Source organism: Oncorhynchus masou, chromosome 1 (genome assembly GCF_036934945.1).
Source record: "Oncorhynchus masou masou isolate Uvic2021 chromosome 1, UVic_Omas_1.1, whole genome shotgun sequence".
NCBI lineage: Eukaryota > Metazoa > Chordata > Actinopteri > Salmoniformes > Salmonidae > Oncorhynchus > Oncorhynchus masou.
Genome location: NC_088212.1, coordinates 26473808 through 26493579, shown reverse-complemented (window position 1 = coordinate 26493579; position 19772 = coordinate 26473808). Strand labels below are relative to the sequence as shown.

The 19772-nt window shown below is 41.4% G+C and overlaps 1 protein-coding gene across 1 annotated transcript in view; it reads right to left on the bottom strand.

Annotated features, from left to right (window-relative positions):
* The window catches only part of LOC135540567 (transmembrane protein 132D-like), a 48310-nt gene extending 32920 nt beyond the window's left edge, over nucleotides 1-15390 (bottom strand). Inside the window, exons 1-2 of the mRNA XM_064967096.1 lie at nucleotides 14857-15390; nucleotides 8641-9526 (exon numbers count right to left, since the gene is read on the bottom strand). Coding sequence (XP_064823168.1) covers nucleotides 8641-9526; nucleotides 14857-14929 — 959 coding nt within the window. The 5' untranslated portion in view covers nucleotides 14930-15390. The remainder of the gene's footprint in view (nucleotides 1-8640; nucleotides 9527-14856) is intronic.
* Between the last annotated feature and the right edge of the window lie 4382 nt (nucleotides 15391-19772).

Here is a 19772-nt window from a genome sequence, read left to right as displayed (position 1 = left end):
TAAAAACACAGTAAATGGGATGAAAAAGTCCTATTTGTCAGACAGATGAATGATCGGTAGCCCACTGACTGCATCCACCGGATAGCAAAGCTTATTGTTTTTTATCCATGAGGCTGTCTTTGAATAAAATACATGTTATCAGAGAAAAATGTATTAAATGGTGTTTGATCAGATATCATCACGATTTAATCATTTAATCATTGCCTAAAAAATAATCTGTGATCTGGGGTTTTGCCAACTCAATATGTATACTCACCAGCTCATGGTGCACAGACTAAACACATTTCCTATAGCAATCTGATTCCCCCTCATGTAATTGGGGCTCCCGAGCGGCACAGCGGTCTAAGGCACTGCATCGCAGTGCTAGAGATGTCACTACAGACCTTGGTTCGATCCCGGGCTGTATCACAATCGGCCGTGATCGGGAGTCCCAAGAATTTGTTCTTAACTGACTTGCCTAGTTCAATAAAATTAAAAACAATAATCATAATTTGACTATGCAGCATAGGGAGGTGATGGCATGGCATTACATTGTCAATATGACCGGTAATACAGCTGTAATAGAGAGTTGACACCTGAAAAAATAACATATCATGGAAATCTAATGAAACTATCAGGTATGGTTTGACCATGTTATCACACTGATTAGATCCCTGGTCCTCTTGTCACTAGCTATCACCAACACTGGGATCATCATGTTGACGACTGAGCATTAAGCCTGACTTAATGGGACACTTGAACAGTGACAAAACAGCCAGACAGCTGCTGAGGCCCAGACTAGAAGAGACACTGGCTGTGTGATGATGAAAAGGAGGGCTAGAACACAGGCTGTGTTGGCAGGGTGGTGAACAGTACAGAGACAGACACATACACATATAACAAAGTATTGAGATAAACTTTTGTTATTGACCAAATACTTATTTTCCACCATAATTTGCAAATAAATTCATTAAACATCCTACAATGTGAATATCTGGATTTTTTTCCCCTCATTTTGTCTGTCATAGTTGAAGTGTACCTATGATGATAATTACAGGCCTCTCATCTTTTTAATTGGGAGAATTTGCACAATTGGTGGCTGACTAAATACTTTTTTGTACTCTTCTGAATGTACTCTTCTGTTTATGAGAGGCAATGTGATTCAAGTTAAAGGGGAGACATGACTTGAGGGAGAGGAGAAATGACTTGAGGAAGAGGAGAGGAGAAATGACGTGAGGGAGAGGAGAAATGACTTGAGGGAGAGGAGAGGAGAAATGACATGAGGTAGATGAGAAATGACTTGAGGTAGAGGAGAGGAGAAATGACATGAGGTAGATGAGAAATGACTTGAGGTAGAGGAGAGGAGAAATGACATGAGGTAGATGAGAAATGACTTGAGGAAGAGGAGAGGAGAAATGACATGAGGTAGATGAGAAATGACTTGAGGGAGAGGAGAGGAGAAATGACATGAGGTAGATGAGAAATGACTTGAGGGAGAGAAGAGGAGAAATGACATGAGGTAGATGAGAAATGACTTGAGGTAGAGGAGAGGAGAAATGACATGAGGTAGATGAGAAATGACATGAGGTAGATGAGAAATGACTTGAGGGAAATGACATTAGATGAGAAATGACTTGAGGTAGAGGAGAGGAGAAATGACATGAGGTAGATGAGAAATGACATGAGGTAGAGGAGAGGAGAAATGACATGAGGTAGATGAGAAATGACATGAGGTAGATGAGAGGAGAAATGACTTGAGGTAGAGGAGAGGAGAAATGACATGAGGTAGATGAGAAATGACATGAGGTAGATGAGAAATGACTTGAGGTAGAGGAGAGGAGAAATGACATGAGGTAGATGAGAAATGACTTGAGGGAGAGGAGAGGAGAAATGACTTGAGGGAGAGGAGAGGAGAAATGACATGAGGTAGATGAGAGGAGAAATGACATGAGGTAGATGAGAGGAGAAATGACATGAGGTAGATGAGAAATTACATGAGGTAGAGGAGAAATGACATGAGGTAGATGAGAGGAGAAATGACATGAGGTAGATGAGAGGAGAAATGACATGAGGTAGATGAGAAATGACATGAGGTAGATGAGAAATGACATGAGGTAGATGAGAAGAGAAATGACATGAGGTAGAGGAGAGGAGAAATGACATGAGGTAGAGGAGAAATGACATGAGGTAGAGGAGAGGAGAAATGACATGAGGTAGAGGAGAGGAGATCCTACCATTGCTCCTGTTCCTTTACTCTCCTTGTTGTTGTTATGTGACCATTGACCCCATGAGGCAGAGACTGTGAGCAAGAGGCAATTTGAATTCAAACTAAAGCAAAAGGGATTAAGATACATGGGCACTGGGGTGGGTGAGAGAGAGCGAGAACCCAGGGAAAAGGCTTATTTTCAGCCCCACTGCTTAAGTATACATAGATTCCAACACATGAGAGTAGAACAGGAAGAGAGAGGCAGCTGTCAACTTGATTTAAATTAATCTCATTCAAATGAGTTGCCACACAAATGAGTTCGACATTAGAAAAACATAAGATAAATAAATAACTAGAAGTAGTAGAGAAACACATTTTTATCAAAAAACATTTCCATTACTAAGACATTTCCATTACATTTCTGTCATTTAGCAGGCTCTCTCATGGCTCTATTGTACTCACGTTAGGCTGTCAACCATGTCCAATCACCGAATTTGCACATAGAAGCCAAGCACCACCACTACTATCAGTAGAACTGTCAAAGTTGTACAAAAAGGTCTGCAAACAAGCAAACAAGCAAACAGCGGCCACGAACGATGTGTTTACAATACCACGTTGGTAATAAAGCATGATTTGTTCGACCGCAACTTCTGAGGTAGCTAGCTTTAGCTTGGTACCTAGCTAGCACCAATACAACCAGCCTGAAGACAATGACCAGGAGAAACTGCAGTCATTTTCATTATTCTTAGCAATGATTTAGGAATCCTTGTGTGTAAGTATTGCGGGACTCTGAAACAACTGTGAATTGAGCCATATTTATTGTCAACCTATGTGTATTGAACACAATTCCCAAGGAAAAACAATACTGTGTGGATGATTTGGAGTCTGATAACTCTGAGGAGGACGTTGGGTAAAAATATATTGGGTATTGAGTAGACTGATACCCCATTTCATTGATCCCCAATCCTTAAGTAAAGCTGTACAGTGCAATATGAACGTCAATACACACAATAGGCTGACTGGGGAGGTGATTTCACACTGTCAATTTAATTAGGCAAGTCACTTAAGAACAAATTATTATTTACAATGATGGCCTATCGGGGAACAGTGGGTTAACTGCCTTATTCAAGGGCTGAACAACAGAGTTTTACCTTGTCAGCTCGGGGATTCAATCCAACAACCTTTCGGTTACTGGCACAACGCTCTAAGCACTAGGCTGCCTGCCGCCCCAAAGATAAGCGATGAGAGCTACAACATTAACAGTTGCGTTAACTCTTCACAGTTATGTTCTGTGGATGTCACCGGGTAGACTGACACCCCATTTCCTTGCTTCACATTCCAACCTTGTTTAACATTAACTAGTCTAAATATGGCATGATTCTACCAATTGTGACCACAAATTCCACTATTGTGCCTAATCTTTACTGTGGCTAGCTTCACAACACATAACCCGGTCCGGCCAAGAATCATTAGCCAGATGAAGCTAGCTGGCTGCTTATAACTTTGGCTTTGGGCAACAGGGTTAAATAGCTGGCTAGCTATTTATTTCCATAAACTGAAGTTCAATTTCAATAGGCAAACAACAAGTGGCTACCTAGCAATAAGAGCAACGCTAATGTTCTCTGGATGTCACTGAGTAGACTGATACCCCATGTCATTGATCCACAATCAGATTTTTGTCAAATTAACAAATATTGTCTTTTGTTGATTTCATATAACCTCATTCCAACCTCGTTTAGCATGATCTATTCAAGTATGACATAATTCTACTATTTGTATTCATTTGCATCACTGTCAAAAACGTACTTTTATTTTGAAGGCTAAACGCAAAGCCCACTATCGTGGCTAATCCTTATTGTGGCTAGTTTCACATAGATGGGTCTGACCACCATCAAATAAGAACTGTCTTGTAAATTAGGGTTATTATAGATGATGGCACCTAGCTATATAGTTAGCTAGCTTCTGAAACAGATTATGACGTTTTGCAATGTTTTTGGGGAAGAACATTGTTTGCATCCATGAGCTAGCTAGGTTTTTAATGGCCAGCACTGTAGGTGCGCGAGACAACTTTACCAGCATCATAGCAAACGTATCGATGAATCGTTGTGACATATGAAATACGAGTGCTGGTGTAAACAATGGGTAATACCTACATAAAAAATGTATAAACACGTACAATTATTATGTGACGTGCAGTCATATTCAGGTCCTGATTGGTCATCAAGCATATTTGACACGTCAAGTAGTGTTATTTGACACGCAAAGACCCAAACGGTGTTCCATAGTATACGAAATCCTGGTTGAGAATGAAACGACTGAACAAATTAACAACGAAACAGCACAGCTGGATGTGGTACAGCCTGGATTCGAACCAGGGACTGTAGTGATGCCTCTTGCACTGAGATGCAGTGCCTTAGACCGCTGCCTCCATGTGTGTGTGTTAACTATTTAACTGTACTAGAATGCTTCAAGGGACGCAAAAAATGTAATATTGGATATCGGTATCGTTTTTTTGGGGCAAGGAAAATATTGGACATCGGTATCGCCCAAACATGTCATATCGGTGCATCACTATTCCTGATACCATCAAATAAACTCCAGAATACATGCAACACAAATAAATAATTGCGACATATTGAGAAAATAGAGCTTTGGAACCTCTGACCTGGCCATAATTTAGCACATACAGTAGTGTGGATGAAATATAGTAGCAGCAGAAAAAGTACTATCTCTCACGAAGGCAACGTAAATCTCCACCTGTCTGTGTTGACAGCAACCCTCGATGAAGATGAAGTCGGAAGTTTACATACACATAGATTGGAGTCATTAAAACTCGTTTTTCAACCACTCCACAAATTTCTTGTTAACAAACTATAGTTTTGGCAAGTCGGTTAGGACATTTTCTTTGTGCATGACACAAGTAATTTTTCAAACAATTGTTGTTTACAGACAGATTATTTAACTTATAATTCAATGCATCACAATTCCAGTGGGTCAGAAGTTTACATACACTAAGTTGACTGTGCCTTTAAACAGCTTCTAAATGTCTTTAGAAGCTTCTGATAGGCTAATTGACATCATTTGAGTCAATTGGAGGTGTACCTGTGGATGTATTTCAAGACATACCTTCAAACTCAGTGCCTCTTCGCTTGAAATCATCGGAAAACCAAAAGAAATCAGCCAAGACCTCGGAAAAAAATTGTAGACCTCCACAAGTCTGGTTCATCCTTGACAGCAATTTCCAAATGCCTGAAGGTACCACGTTCATCTGTACAAACAATAGTACGCAAGTATAATCACCATGGGACCACGCAGCCGTCATACCGCTCAGGAAGGAGACGCATTCTGTCTCCTAGAGATGAATGTACTTTGGCGCGAAAAGTGCAACTCAATCCCAGAACACCAGCAAAGGACCTTGTGAAGATGCTGGAGGAAACAGGTAAAAAAAAGTATCTATAGCCACAGTAAAACGAGTCCTATATTGACATAACCTGAAAGGCCGCTCAGCAAGGAAGAAGCCACTGCTCCAAAACCGTCCTAAAAAAGCCAGACTACGGTTTGCAACTGCACATGAGGACAAAAATCGTACTTTTTGGAGAAATGTCCTCTGGTCTGATGAAACAAAAATAGAACTGTTTGGCCATAATGACCATCGTTATGTTTGTGGGGGAAAAGGAGGACGGCTTGCAAGCCGAAGAACACCATCCCAACCGTGAAGCACAGGGGTGGCAGCATCATGTTGTGGGGGTGCTTTGCAGCAGGAGGGACTGGTGCACTTCACAAAATAGATGGCATCATGAGGTAGGAAAATTATGTGGATATATTGAAGCAACATCTGAAGACATCAGTCAGGAAACTTGGTTGAAAATGGGTCTTCCAAATGGACAATGACCCCAAGCATACTTCCAAAGTTGTGGCAAAATGGCTTAAGGACAACAAAGTCAAGGTATTGGAGTGGCCATCACAAAGCCCTGACCTCAATCCTATAGAACATTTGTGGGCAGAACTGAAAAAGCATGTGCGAGCAAGGAAGCCTACAAACCTGACACAGTTACACCAGCTCTGTCAGGAGGAATGGGCCAAAATTCACCCAACTTATTATGGGAAGCTTGTGGAAGGCTACCTGAAACATTTGACCCAAGTTAAGCAATTTAAAGGCAGTGATACTAAATACTAATTGAGAGTAGGTAAACTTCTCACCCACTGGGAATGTGATGAAAGAAATAAAAGCTTAAATAAATGATTCTCTCTACTATTATTCTGACATTTCACATTCTTAAAATAAAATGGTGATCTTAACTGACCTAAGACAGGGAATTCTGACTAGGATTAAATGTCAGGAATTGTGAAATACTGAGTTAAAATGTATTTAGCTAAGGTGTATGTAAACTTCCGACTTCAACTGTTTGTGTTTATCAGTGAAAATACATTGGTCTAGGCAGGGGTTTGGCTGTGAACAAGGATGATGTGGAGATATTGAGGGCTGTGTGGAAATCATTTATACTGCACACACTATATACAAGTCTATGAAAATGCTGTCAGAAACACCTCAATCTAAATATGATAAACCAGGGAACTAGAGAAAGACCACACCATCCGTATTACCTCAGCCCTGAGAGTCCTTGAAACCATAAGTTTCAATGCCTAGTGTAAAGAATCAATAGGGTCAGGCAGCTGTGTGAACATAGCCATGGGAAGTAGGGGTGCTGAGGGTACTGCAGCACCACCTGAGAAATCTAAATCAAATATTTGTTATCCCACCAAATTAGTGCCTAGTCCTTTATTACTCCTGTATGAGCGGAGAAAAATATTAGTCAGACAAAAAGTCTCAGCAGTATGGATATAAACCCTACATGCATGGCTGTCACACTATGATGTTGAAGTTCTGTAGTGTGCAGGTGCTCTGTCCTCGAGTACAACCGGGACATTTAACATAATGAACGAGCACTGCCTTGAAATGATGAAATTGGGCTTTGCCTGTAATCCCCACTATACACATATGCAGTCATTATAATAAGACGCACAGCACAGTGTACGCAATCCTTTGACATCAGTCAGATATTGAGCCACTAGAAAGCAACATCTGAGCACACTTTATCTCCATCACAGTGACACAGAGACGCGTGATGACTGCATGGGAAGTTGAAATACAGTGGCAAGAAAAAGTATGTGAACCCTTTGGAAATATCTGGATTTCTGCATAAATTGGTCATAACATTTGATCTGATCTTCATCTAGGTCACAACAATTGACAAACACTGTCTGCTTAAACTAATAACACAAAAACAATTATAAGTTTTCATGAGATGTTAGCATGTTCCAGAGATTTCTGTGAGTCTTTGGCTGAACGGCGAATCCCAGGGAGAGTAGCAACAGTGCTGAACTTTATCCATTTATACACATTTTGTCTTACCGTGGACTGATGAACACCAAGGCTTTTGGAGATGGTTCACATCAGGCAATGGTTCTAGTGAATAGCAAACTCACATTTTGTGAGTGTTTTTTATAGGGCAAGGCAGCTCTAACCAACATCTCCAATCTCACCTCATTGATTGGACTCCAGGTTAGCTGACTCCTGACTCCAATTAGCTTTTTGAGAAGTCCTTAGGGGTTCACATACTTTACCAACCTACACTGTGAATGTTTAAATGATGTATTCAATATAGACAAGAAAAATACAATAATTTCTGTGTTATTAGTTTAAGCACACTGTGTTTGTCTATTGTTGTGACTTGTTGTCATCAAATTTGATGACCAATTTATGCAGAAATCCAGGGATTTTTAAAGGGTTTACATACTTTTTCTTGCCACTGTCGCTCTGAATATCATTACTCTCCACTATTTTTCAATTTAATTTCAATAATCTGCCTGAATTCCTTGTAAGAATGCTAAAATCTATCATATTTTCAGATAAATATTTTAATCCACTTCAAATCTCATTGGATATTTCTAACGGACAGGGTTTGGGCATGTGTGGCTAAATCGATGAGATAAGTAAGGCTACTGTGCAATACATTGGCAGTACTTCAGCAAATAGGGTTAACTGTTATTAACCAATTATAACCACAGTGTGCTGCAGAACAATTATTGGTCTGATAAGCACTTCACCATAGTTTTTCCTTTATTTAATGGGTAAATAGTTGCATTTGCAATTCAAGATGTTTTATTTAAACTTTATTTAACTAGGCAAGTCAGTTAAGAACAAATTCTTATTTTCAATGACGGCCTAGGAATAGTGGGTTAACTGCCTGTTCAGGGGCAGAAGGACAGATTTGTACCTTGTCAGCTCGGGAGTTTGAACTTGCAACCTTCCGGTTACAAGTCTGCCGCTCTAACCACTATGCTACCCTGCCACCCCAATTAGATAACTAATTGTTTTATAATAATTGACTTGACATAATAAGAAGTCAAGGTTAGTATGAGTGAAAACATCAAACATGACATCTGAAACTCACCGCATAGTAAAGTTCTCCAGGAAGGAGGAGCTGGCCGTGAGGATGTAGAAAGTGGCGATATCTGTCTTCTTCAGAGGTTTGGAGGAAGTCTGGATGACAACAGCCTTTCCCAGCTTGAGTTGAGACAGAGATGGAGCTCCCTTTGGCACCTGAAGGAGGCGCACACTGCTGATCCTCTGCATGGGAGTCACAGGGATGTACTCAGCCTGCTGCTGCTCTGAGCTGCCCCAGCGATCCCAATCACCCTCCCTGCACTTCCCATATGCACTGGGCCGGGCCTGGTAGTACAGCTCTACTGTGTTTACCTCTGTTGGGTCCAACCTCCCCGGGCTAGAGCTCTTTGCTGCGGGACTGAACCAGCCGGCTACAGGCTCCAGCTCAGCCATGCATGTGCCCCTCAGACCTCCAAGGGCACAGGAGCCCCTCACCTCCTGAGTCTGCCAGAAGGCAAACACCGTAACACAGGGCAACTCATCCTTTAGCCCATCTGCTCCCCTGTCCCAGTCCCTCCCAGCCACATAGAACAACACCCGCACCTTGGGCATGGAGGAGTAGACCCGGGGGGTCAGCACAAAGGACTGGACCTTCCAGTTGTAGGTGAATACCCCCGGGGCCCGGAACAGCTGCACAGACTGTACCAGGTCTAGAGGGACTGGCTGCTCTGTGGACAGAGGCCCATAGCTGGCGTTGACAGCAGGAGGCCGGCTGGCTCTCAGGATGACAAATGGCTGTGTCTGTGTCTGCATGCTGGAGTTCCTCATGATGTCCTGACCGGCCTCCTTCAAAAAGAAGTAATCTGCGTCTTTCACCTGGTAGTTCACTGGAAGGAACACAGGGAATGGCAGAGAGCTCTTAGTATTGTCTGACATCTCCCGGCTGTCCAACTCTGTGGGAAAGCAAGAGACAAAACATTACCTGTAGGTTAACAGACAGTGTTGTTTTGATGACATGTAGAGGAAAGTCATGTTCATCATTTTGGATGGACTACTGAGTCACTAGAGACCCTTGACCTCTGCTAATAGCCTACAGCCCGGCATTAACAAACCTTCCGGCTACTGATCAGTTTCTCTCAACTCTGGGCTACCAACCACAATCAGGGTCAGGTGTTTTATACCAGGATCCATTGTTTCATGGTTATATGAAGTGGACAGGAATAATAGCTGGCCTCAATCATTAAGTACAAAATCATAATAATTACCTGAGTACAAAGATATCCCAATAAAATATTAGTTTAACGGGAATTGCCAAAAAGAAACCATTCAGAGATTTCCAGGAACTAGACATGAGGCAAGCTGATCAACTAGATGGGACATCATCATTAAAGTGACCATTTACTTAATCTTCAAATTCCCATAGTATACAAGAGGGTCTTTATATTAGAAATCATAGCAGGAGCAGCTAAGAGTATTACTGCGTGTGATGCAGTGGCGAAGGAGCACTGGTGGGACAGCAGCAGAACAGACTACAATCCCTTGATATCATCCATCATCCAAATCAAGTCAATCCCATACCCAAATGAGAGTGATTTCTAGTGAAAATGACCAAAGTGCGGGACGGACTACCTGTCATGAACACTTGGTGTCATGGTTCCACCTGTCACCAGAGGGAGGCAGAGACCATCCTAGAGACAATTATGACACTCAGGAGTGTTCTTTTACTCATTATGATTTCCCTGTTAAAAGAGGTGTGTTTTCTGTTGTGCTTTGCAGAAGTGACTTAACTTTCATCCTCCCTCTTCTTTCAGATCATAACTTTTATGTAAAACCAAATGGCAAAGTAGCAAGCAATAATATCTGCATGATCCGATGACATGCATGAAAACACAAATTATTTATTGGCAGATTTTACTGTATCAGAGATGAATTAAATGGGATTACGCCCTGTAAATTATGTAATTCCAGCTATATTGACTTGCATGCCTTAAAACAACTTGACCTACCTAGGTGGAGGCTGATCTGGTCCTACACAGGGCAGCATGTTCATGGTGTGTGTGTGTTTGGAGTAGGGTGAGGGTGTCGAGGGGGACAACAGCATTAGAGCCCTCTGATCCGACATAAAAGCATGAGGGGTATGACACAACTGTCTCTCTGGAAGTGAACTGAGCCGCAGGTCCACAGGCCAGCATCCACTCTCATTTGCCCCCATTTTGATAGATTACACATTATGGCTGCTGACCTGAGGCTGCACTGTCAATGGGAGGCTAATTGGCCTACTTGGTGGGAGAGAGAGAGAGAAGCAGCCTAGTATGTGCTCATTAACTGAGATGATCTCATACTCAATGGCACTCAACAGCACTCTGGCTTTGATAATAAACTGTCTGTTAGAAAAAGTGTGAAACAGTCTATTCTCCACTTAAGTGTAGACCTATAGCTTGATTTTGCAGTATAATGACACAAAATACAATCAGTTGCTTGTTCATGACAAATTGCCACATTCTATTGTGCCCAGAGGACAGAGACTCTGAGCCCTGTAATGTAACGGAATTTTATTAATCATGAACTATGAACTAATACACAATGCATGCATCTTATGTGCCAGTGATGAGTCAACTGTTTGTAGCTATAATCAAAAATGTCCCTCTTTACTACTGTTGATCTTATAACTGTCATTAACTTGTCCTTACCACAGAGTTTAGAGATTCCCCTCCAAAATGTCCATAATATTCCTTTCCTATAATGTTATCTGCATGTGTAGTGACACACCTTTCTGTTCCATTGGTCAAATTATGACAAAAGATGTTAGAGAGAATGACATGTATGTCACTGGATTGTTGTGGTTATTTTTCCTGAGGAGGAGGAGGGCTTGGAGCTTTTTGTAAACTAAGTCTAACTAAGTCTTGTCCCTCACGGTTTGTGGCGTGTGACAGGTCTCTACATCATCCCTCCTTCGACCTGCTTTTATCACCAAGCAGACACCTGTGCAGTGCTTGGAGAGCTTTACACAGTCAGGGAAACAGTTTGTGTGTCACAACGGAGCCAAGTCTACAGAGTGACCCCCAAAGAGAAACACAAATGGATGTTTTTATTTTTCTCACACGGACATGTACAGTATCTCAATCATCTTCCTGGACTGGGACAGGGGCTGTCTCCCCCTTAGCTCCACCAGTGACCATTGACAGATGTGCTGTTTAATACCAGAGCTGGCAGTATTTCCCACCACTGTGAATAAAAACTCACTGGGCCTTTTCTGCTTTGGCATCTCTGCAGGAGGGAGATGTGCTGCAACTGTGGCAACACATATCACAGGCTGTTATATCTTTCTCAAGCTGGGTTTGACTGGTCATCTGTGCTCCCCAATGTATTTAGGAACACTTGAGTTAGCTCTGAAATCTAAGAGGGGTGGTACAATTGTGCTAAATGTAAATAATGCACTAGTGAGTATATACTGTATATGTTAACAGTCTCATTTGCTGAGACAATAATCACTGATTCTCCACTGTGTAGGGAAGCTACAGTATATGTTTGCGTATGTACTGTATTTCCTCTCTCAACATGATAAACACTTTCCAGCTGATAAAGAAAGAGCCAAATTCCTCCACCAGCTGTTTCAGCACATAGCTGCTCCAATCACCCAACTTGGAGACTGACATCTTTGACTTTTCTATTTCCCTGTCCAGAAGAACAATATCTATTCTGGTCTGCAGAAATTCACTTGTCTCCATTGACATTGTTGTTTTCCCTCTTGGATCGTTCTAAATAATTTTAATCACTTTTTGACTACACCCCTTTTTTATTTGAAGGAAACCTTCCATACTTGGTAGAAGTGATCGGAAAATGTTACTTTTTGGACCTGAATGCCAAAACATTTAGGAGATAAAAATTGCTCAAAGTTGACCCACTTTGCATTCCCCACGCTACTATGAGACATCCAATGCACAACCGAATCCATATGCAGAGCACAACACAATATGCTGTTAATCAAATCTATATTGCAAATTCTACAGTTGATTCCAAATGAAAACATCTGTGTATAGGTTACATTTGTACAATAGGATAGTCTATATTTCTTGAGAATATGAAACTGCAATTGCATTAAGCAATTTAAATATAGTATATTTGATATGAAACAAGGAGGGAGAGGGAGAGAGATTTTCAGATCTGATTAAACAAGACTGAGGCGACCTTTAAACATAATCTTCAGGTCCCTTTTCTCGGAATAAGTCACTACTTGTGGGCCTGTTAGAAACAGCAAATAATCAAGGCATTAGAACACAAGGAACAGGGAGAAGGACAGGACTACATTAGGCACTATGTTCTAAAGTTGGGGGTAACAACAGGGTTACAGTACCAGTAGGATCACTGGACACAGTCAAACAATTAAGGCCGCTAGAAAAGTGAGGAGACTGAGGCAAAAGCTAATTTATGACATGGTTATACATGTATGTAGGTCTGCTTGGCATTGTTCCCAGTAGTGGTAAAGCTGCCAGCTGACCAATGTCTGGACAGCATAGGATTGCTCACTTAAGAGTATAAGCTCTGTACTTACTGTAGGCTACTGTGCAATTACAGTAGGCTATTTGTTGTTACTAGGAAACAAAAGATTACCCATGCTGTCATTCGATGCTATTTTCAGCAGCATTATATTGAGACCAACAAGTATACATGTCAATGTCTCTTTTAATACAGAATTATCTATCACGCTCTGACAAGCTACTCAACTTGAGTTTGTCTTGATGGAACCCACGGATTTAAGATGACCACAAACCAAACAAACCTGGCCTATGCTGCGTGGTGTTTTGAAAGAACAGTAACAGTTCAACTCCATGCATTCTAATGTGCTATAAGGAATGTTAATATTCGTGAAGAACAGCCTGTGCGTGATCCGACTTCAAAAGGCATGACAGAGACATGACACAGATGTCTCACTCATTCCGCTTGAAGTGTTGAATAGAGTCTGTAATTTTAGGTCAAGACGTTGTTTACTTCCATATTGGCTGTGTCCTCTCCCCAGAGGAAAAGTCAGGCATGACCTAAGTATTTTAGGAAGAAAGCTCTCCTAATGGCAATGGTTTACTTGTTGAAAAGACCCTATGTCCCTGCAACCGCTACATAAAGATAGAAACTTGATAGAGCACTGATCATGTGTGTACAGAAAGGGAGAGGAGGAGGGGAGGGAGATGCTTAGGCCTGTGTGGGGATTGGTTGAGATTGCTATATCCAATGAGACTCTTAAAGCTGCTTTTATCAGGATTTCTCCCTTTTTGTCCTCTTTATCCAGTCTGTTTATTATAATTCAGGAGGGCCACATCGTCTGGAAATAGCTGTCTTTGAGGCAGTTAAAAGCTTTTCAGGAAATGCCTTTGTGATGTGGAATATTTGCTGGGTTTTTAATCAAAGTCCACAGGGTCCTGTCCATTTCATCACTGAGGTGATGTGAATGAGTACAATAATGTGTTCTGGACTTCTGCTAATATGCTCTGAAACTCCTTTTAAGCTCTGCTGCACACTGAGTCTAAACTAAGGAAATACAAATGTATGTCCATTTCATAAGTGGAACTTAATGACAGTGCCAAATGTCCCATAAAGTACTGGTACACAGTACATAATCAAAAACATTTTCATCCTTATAAGGTTTGCGAATCGAAATGCAAGTTACATCAGCACTAACCCTCAATGCTCAATGACATAAACTCTAACTAAAAATCAAGCCTTAATAAGATTTGATTAGTCTTAACATGCACTTTGGAGTAATTAGACTAAGGTGGACCTCCTTGGCCTACTGTACCTGTATACCAGCAATCTCACAAATCTGAGTGGCACCTAAACTGGACGAGACACACTCATTTCAAGCCATTGTCTTATTCACTGGACAAATGGGACTTTTTGTGTCATATAGGGGCAGTTGACCACAACAACAAGTTACCATGGTGAAATTGCAGTCTGTAACTATGTTGCAAAGACAATTGACTGATGGCAGTGTGCCTAATGTATTCATAAAAGTATGGCATAACATTTCAGAGGAAAGTATAAAAGTTAAATACATTTTCAACCACAAGGGTATACTGTCTATCTCATATCAGCTCCTTGATCATATAATAAACTCGTTTGTTACACATTGTCTAATGGAATACAAATAATCCTAAATACTCATGTATACTATTTCAACATCATAAAGAGTCTGCAATTAAATATGTACCAAACAAAAACATACAAATAGAATAGAATAGAATATACAGATAGTCACTCAGGCTGATAACCCTTTTTGTATGGTACATACCTTGCGGGACAATTGTGACAATCGTCGCTAGGAATATCTGTAAAATCCTCCAGATATGAGAGTAAACACTCATTTTGGCATCCAACTGTCACTTTATTACATGTAAATTCCCAGGCTCGGAGTTTCAACAAAGTGAATAGGGGTATACTTCATTCATTTCTACCCAGGAAGAGAAGTTGCCTAGTGTAGCCTACAAAATCACACCTGTAAGAAGAATACAGCCTTGTCGTGTGCACTCCGTGTATCACATAAACTATGCATTGAGCTATCAGATACGGTCTCAATGTTGGAAAAGTTCTGCGTAACGAGTTTGGAGACGTCCTGTCCAAGTCCTTGATCAGATTGCGATCAACCTAGTTTCTTCTTTGTTTTCCTTTTTAACTTTATCCCTTATGCCGCCATATTGAATGCGATTATTTGATAGAGAAACTCCATCTGGTTCATTTTGAAGTCCTTGCATCCGCTTCGAGACTCAGACGTCTACCCAACTTTGACCATCGTCAGGACGCCGCTGCAATGTACAGTGAGATTCACAGATCATCGACTGCCTTGTGCACAATCCTTGGGGCACTAAAGGCATCATGTCATCCGGTCAGAGCACGTCCTATGCGGTGGCGACAGGATTTAACAGCATCTGTAAATTAAAAACAAAACCATGATAATTTGGGATTCCGCATCCATGATGAGGAGATAGATGGACTGCGGATGATTTACACAAATAGCATGACTACTGTACATACTGCTAATTTCACTTGACCAGTCGACTATAGCCTGTTAGACCAGAAGATAAATTACTTATTTGGGGTATTGACAATATCCCATTGTAGGTTTTAGAGTAGAGGGTGCTCTTTAAAAATTAAACTTTTCCAATTATTTGTTCAATTATTTTAGGGGGAGATTTTCCTTCCTGTCCAGTTTTGAATCTGGGTGGGATATAACATGACATATTGTCATAACTTTCATCAACTTTTATAAGTGGGGCAATACGAATGTGATGGACATGGTGGACATGATGCTCTCCATCTCTGATTGGCTCATCTGTAAATGCATGAGGTAAATGAGGCTAAACCTTGCTGTTGTGAACGCCTACTGTTAATGCTATAGTGGTGGAATTCTAGTGCCCCCTGTTGGCTATAGATGAGGAATTATAAGAGTAGTCCACTGTATGTTGGTGGATTTGGAGTATTTTACATGCCTATATTCCTTACAGTCAGTTACATCAGCAATTATCAGTGTTTGGAGCTCATTGTCAAAAGGGTTGTCATGTCATTAGAATACAGAGAACTCTAGAGTTTGACAAAGTTGTCAAGAGTAAGACAGGTCTATGCCATACTGCATGGAAGTTAAATATTTGTGTCAACCACAGTAATATTGATATTCTCCTAAAGCTTTGGCAACAGTTTTAGACTGTGGGTTAACCCAACAAACATTGTGCTCGGGGTGTGCAGATATTGGATTAGGATATGTAACAAAGTGAACAAAGCTTCAAAAGCCCTCCTTACCTCTCATGTTGTGTTTTTTCTTCCCTACGCTGGCAAGATCTTGCAGCAAGAGGTACTGAAGTTTTCAACAGGGCTGTAACTGCTGTCGCTTGCAGCTGTACTCCCCTGTATTGGAGCACCCTGTGAGCAGTGAGGGGCTTGTTCAAGTCAAGCATCCTAAGCAGATGCCAGGGAACACACACACACACACTTCATATTTATTCAGGAATTGGGTTGGGGTTGAGGTGCTCCACTATGGCAATAGCTAACAGACTCTCTATGGCCACGCTTAATTCATTGTGTACCAGACTTCACGGATAGAGAGTCAGGGGGAAGATGCCACAAGCAACATTGAGCTACACCTCTCCCCTCGCTGCAGCTCTGTCATAAACTGTGTGGTGGTGGTATGATGGTACAGTACCTGGGCTCTGCTGCTGTAGTGCTGTGGTGCCATAGGGTCATTTAGATCCTCTATTCACCTACTCAAGCTGCACCATGGAGTACAAGCTAACCAAAAGGTGTACAAGCACATCACAACAAGGTGAGTCCAAAAATGTCTTGTATGTTACTGCATAAATGATGTAATATGCCACGGAGATATGTATACTGTAGCTAAGAAAGTCAAATTAAGTGTATGTTGTGTAGTAAGCTGTTAGTAGCCCATGTGCCTCACCCTGATAATTTAGTCTATTTTCCTATTCTGACTTGATGGTGCACATGTAGCCTATAACCGGTTTTAGAGAAATATAATCATTGAATATTATAAGAGCTTTCACCGTCTGCTTACATGCCCCCTTTATTTATCCTACAGTTCTGACTTGGTGTACAGAGAGAACGCTGTAAGAATGGCCCATGTTCTGAATTCTCTCGCTGTACATTTCAAAAGTGCTGAACAAATAGTTATATTGACTACGTCCATCCTAGCTCATGTCACGTCTGCTGTTGGGACTCTGCTGTTGGGACAGCTTTATGTAGGCCCAAAGAGTTTGTGGGCACCATTTGTCACCGTTATAGTACAATTAATGTATTTTTTACTGTTTTGTTGTAGCTTTGGTGGCATGCATCTCCCAATGTTTGTTTTTGTTTGCCCCACCAAGATTTACATGCTAAAATTGCCACTGATGGGTTCACAACTTAATTGAGATGTGTGCTGGTAATTGTACTCATGTCTATGAGCTGAATAATTCTATAATGAATTTCATGCATTATGAATGGTAATTTATCATTGTATGATATGGCTGTTTCTCATTAGCCAATGCATTGTGGGTATTCCTATTTAAACCATGTAATATCTTTGTTTGTGTGAGAGAGAGAAAGTCAGGGTAAGGTTGGCATGCTGCCGGGTGTTCAGGCATTATTGTAGCCTGGGTTTTCTTTTGATAGAGCTCAATTTATTTGATTAAGTTCAGTTTGCCCTTACATTTTTTGTCCTGTTTATTGCATTGAAAATACCTGTACAGTTTTGTGGCTTTTCAAATGAAAGACTCACTCTGGGCAAGAAAAAACACGTCTACTTCGTAAGCCTACTCCTTGTTAAAATGCTACCCCATGGTCAACCTCACATCCTTGCATAAGAAAAAAGCGACACTTTGCGAAAACAGCAGTGCCTCAGGAAATACAACTTAGTTGGGTTCTATTGTCATTGATGGATGTCAAAGCTATAGCAGCAGAGCTCTGTCAGAGTGGGAATAGAATAGTGTCCATAAGCTGCTGATAGATGCGGATGCCAAGGGAAACAATGTGTTTTCAATGTACAGTATGTCATTATTCTATTTGACAGATGGAGGTAGCTGATGTTGGGGAGTGCCTTCCCACGCACCTTGTTCAAGTGTTGAAACTCATTTTCGTGTCAATGTTAGAGACTAGACACATTAACTATCATTGCCACTGACTACAGAGAGGGGTGTCTACCTTGGCTGTATTGTTTTGGGCAAACTCATATATCAAAAATACTGAGTGGATCCATCAATACAGAATATGAAGACGATTACGATTAAGTCTTGTATATTTATTTGAGCATGTTGTTTTCTTTTATGTACCCTTTACTCTTGCAGTAGGGGTTTCTTATAGCTATGTGATTGTGAACTAACCCAAACTGGACCATAAGAATACAGTCTAGTTGTACACACCCTGAGAGCTGAGGAGAGAGCTTGTTCAACTTCTTAGTCTGTACTGTGTTTGTGATGGGTGACTCCTTCTCCCCCTGCTGTCCTGCCCATGTAATCTGATGTTGATTCATTTTAAGCCGCAGTGTACCGGAGGTTTGGAGTTGGGACTACATGATGATGGAAACTGTCATCTCTCCCATCGATGGAAGCAGCCAATGTGCCGCCCGGGCAGGGCTGCTAATCCCTGGGGTAATCCTGGACTACAGAGAAATCATCCACACCGAGGCAAAGAGGACAAGGCTACACACAGCTGATAGTCTGCCAGAGAAAGCATCTTTCTCTCACACTCAACACTTATTGAATCTATCCAAGAAGATGGGTTCAATGCAAACAGCTCATTCGGAAAGTATTCAGACCGCTTTACTTTTTCCACATTTTGTTATGTTACAGCATTATTGTAAAATGTATTAAATTGTTTTTTCTTCCTCGTCAATCTACACACAATATCCCAAAATGAAAAGGCAAAACAGGTTTTCATGATTTCAGCAATTTTTGAAATTAAAATCTGAAATATCACCCTTGCATATGTGTTCAGACCCATTACTCAGTACTTTGTTGAAGCACCTTTGGCAGTGATTACAGGCTAAGTTTTCTTGGGTATGACGCTACAAGCTTGGCACACCTGTATTTGGGGAGTTTCTCCCATTCATCTCTGCAGATCCTCTCAAGTTCTGTCAGGTTAGATGGGGAGCATCGCTGCACAGCTATTTTCATGTCTCTCCAGAGATGTTCCATCGGGTTCAAGTCCTGGCTCTGGCTGAGCCACTCAAGGACATTCAGAGTCTTGTCCCGAAGCCACTCCTGCATTGTCTTGGCTGTGTGCTTAGGGTCGTTGTCCTGATGGAAGGTGAATCTTCTCCCCAGTCTATCCTGAGCGCTCTTGAGGTTTCATTAAGGATCTCTCTGTACTTTTCTCCATTCATCTTTCCCTCAATCCTGACTGGTCTCCCAGTCTCTGCCGCTGGAAAAAAACACCCCCACAGCATGATGCTGCCACCATCATGCTTCACCGTAGAGATGGTTCCAAGTTTCCTCCAGATGTGACGTTTGGCATTCAAGCCAAAGAGTTCAATATTGGTTTCATCACACCAGATAATCTTGTTTCTCATGGTCTGAGAGTCTTTAGGTTCCTTTTAATAAATGCCAAGTGTGTTGTCATGTGCCTTTTACTGAGGAGAGGCTTCCGTCTGGCCACTCTACCATAAAGGCCTGATTGGTGGAGTGCTGCAGGGATGGTTGTCCTTCTAGAAGGTTCCTCCATCTCAAC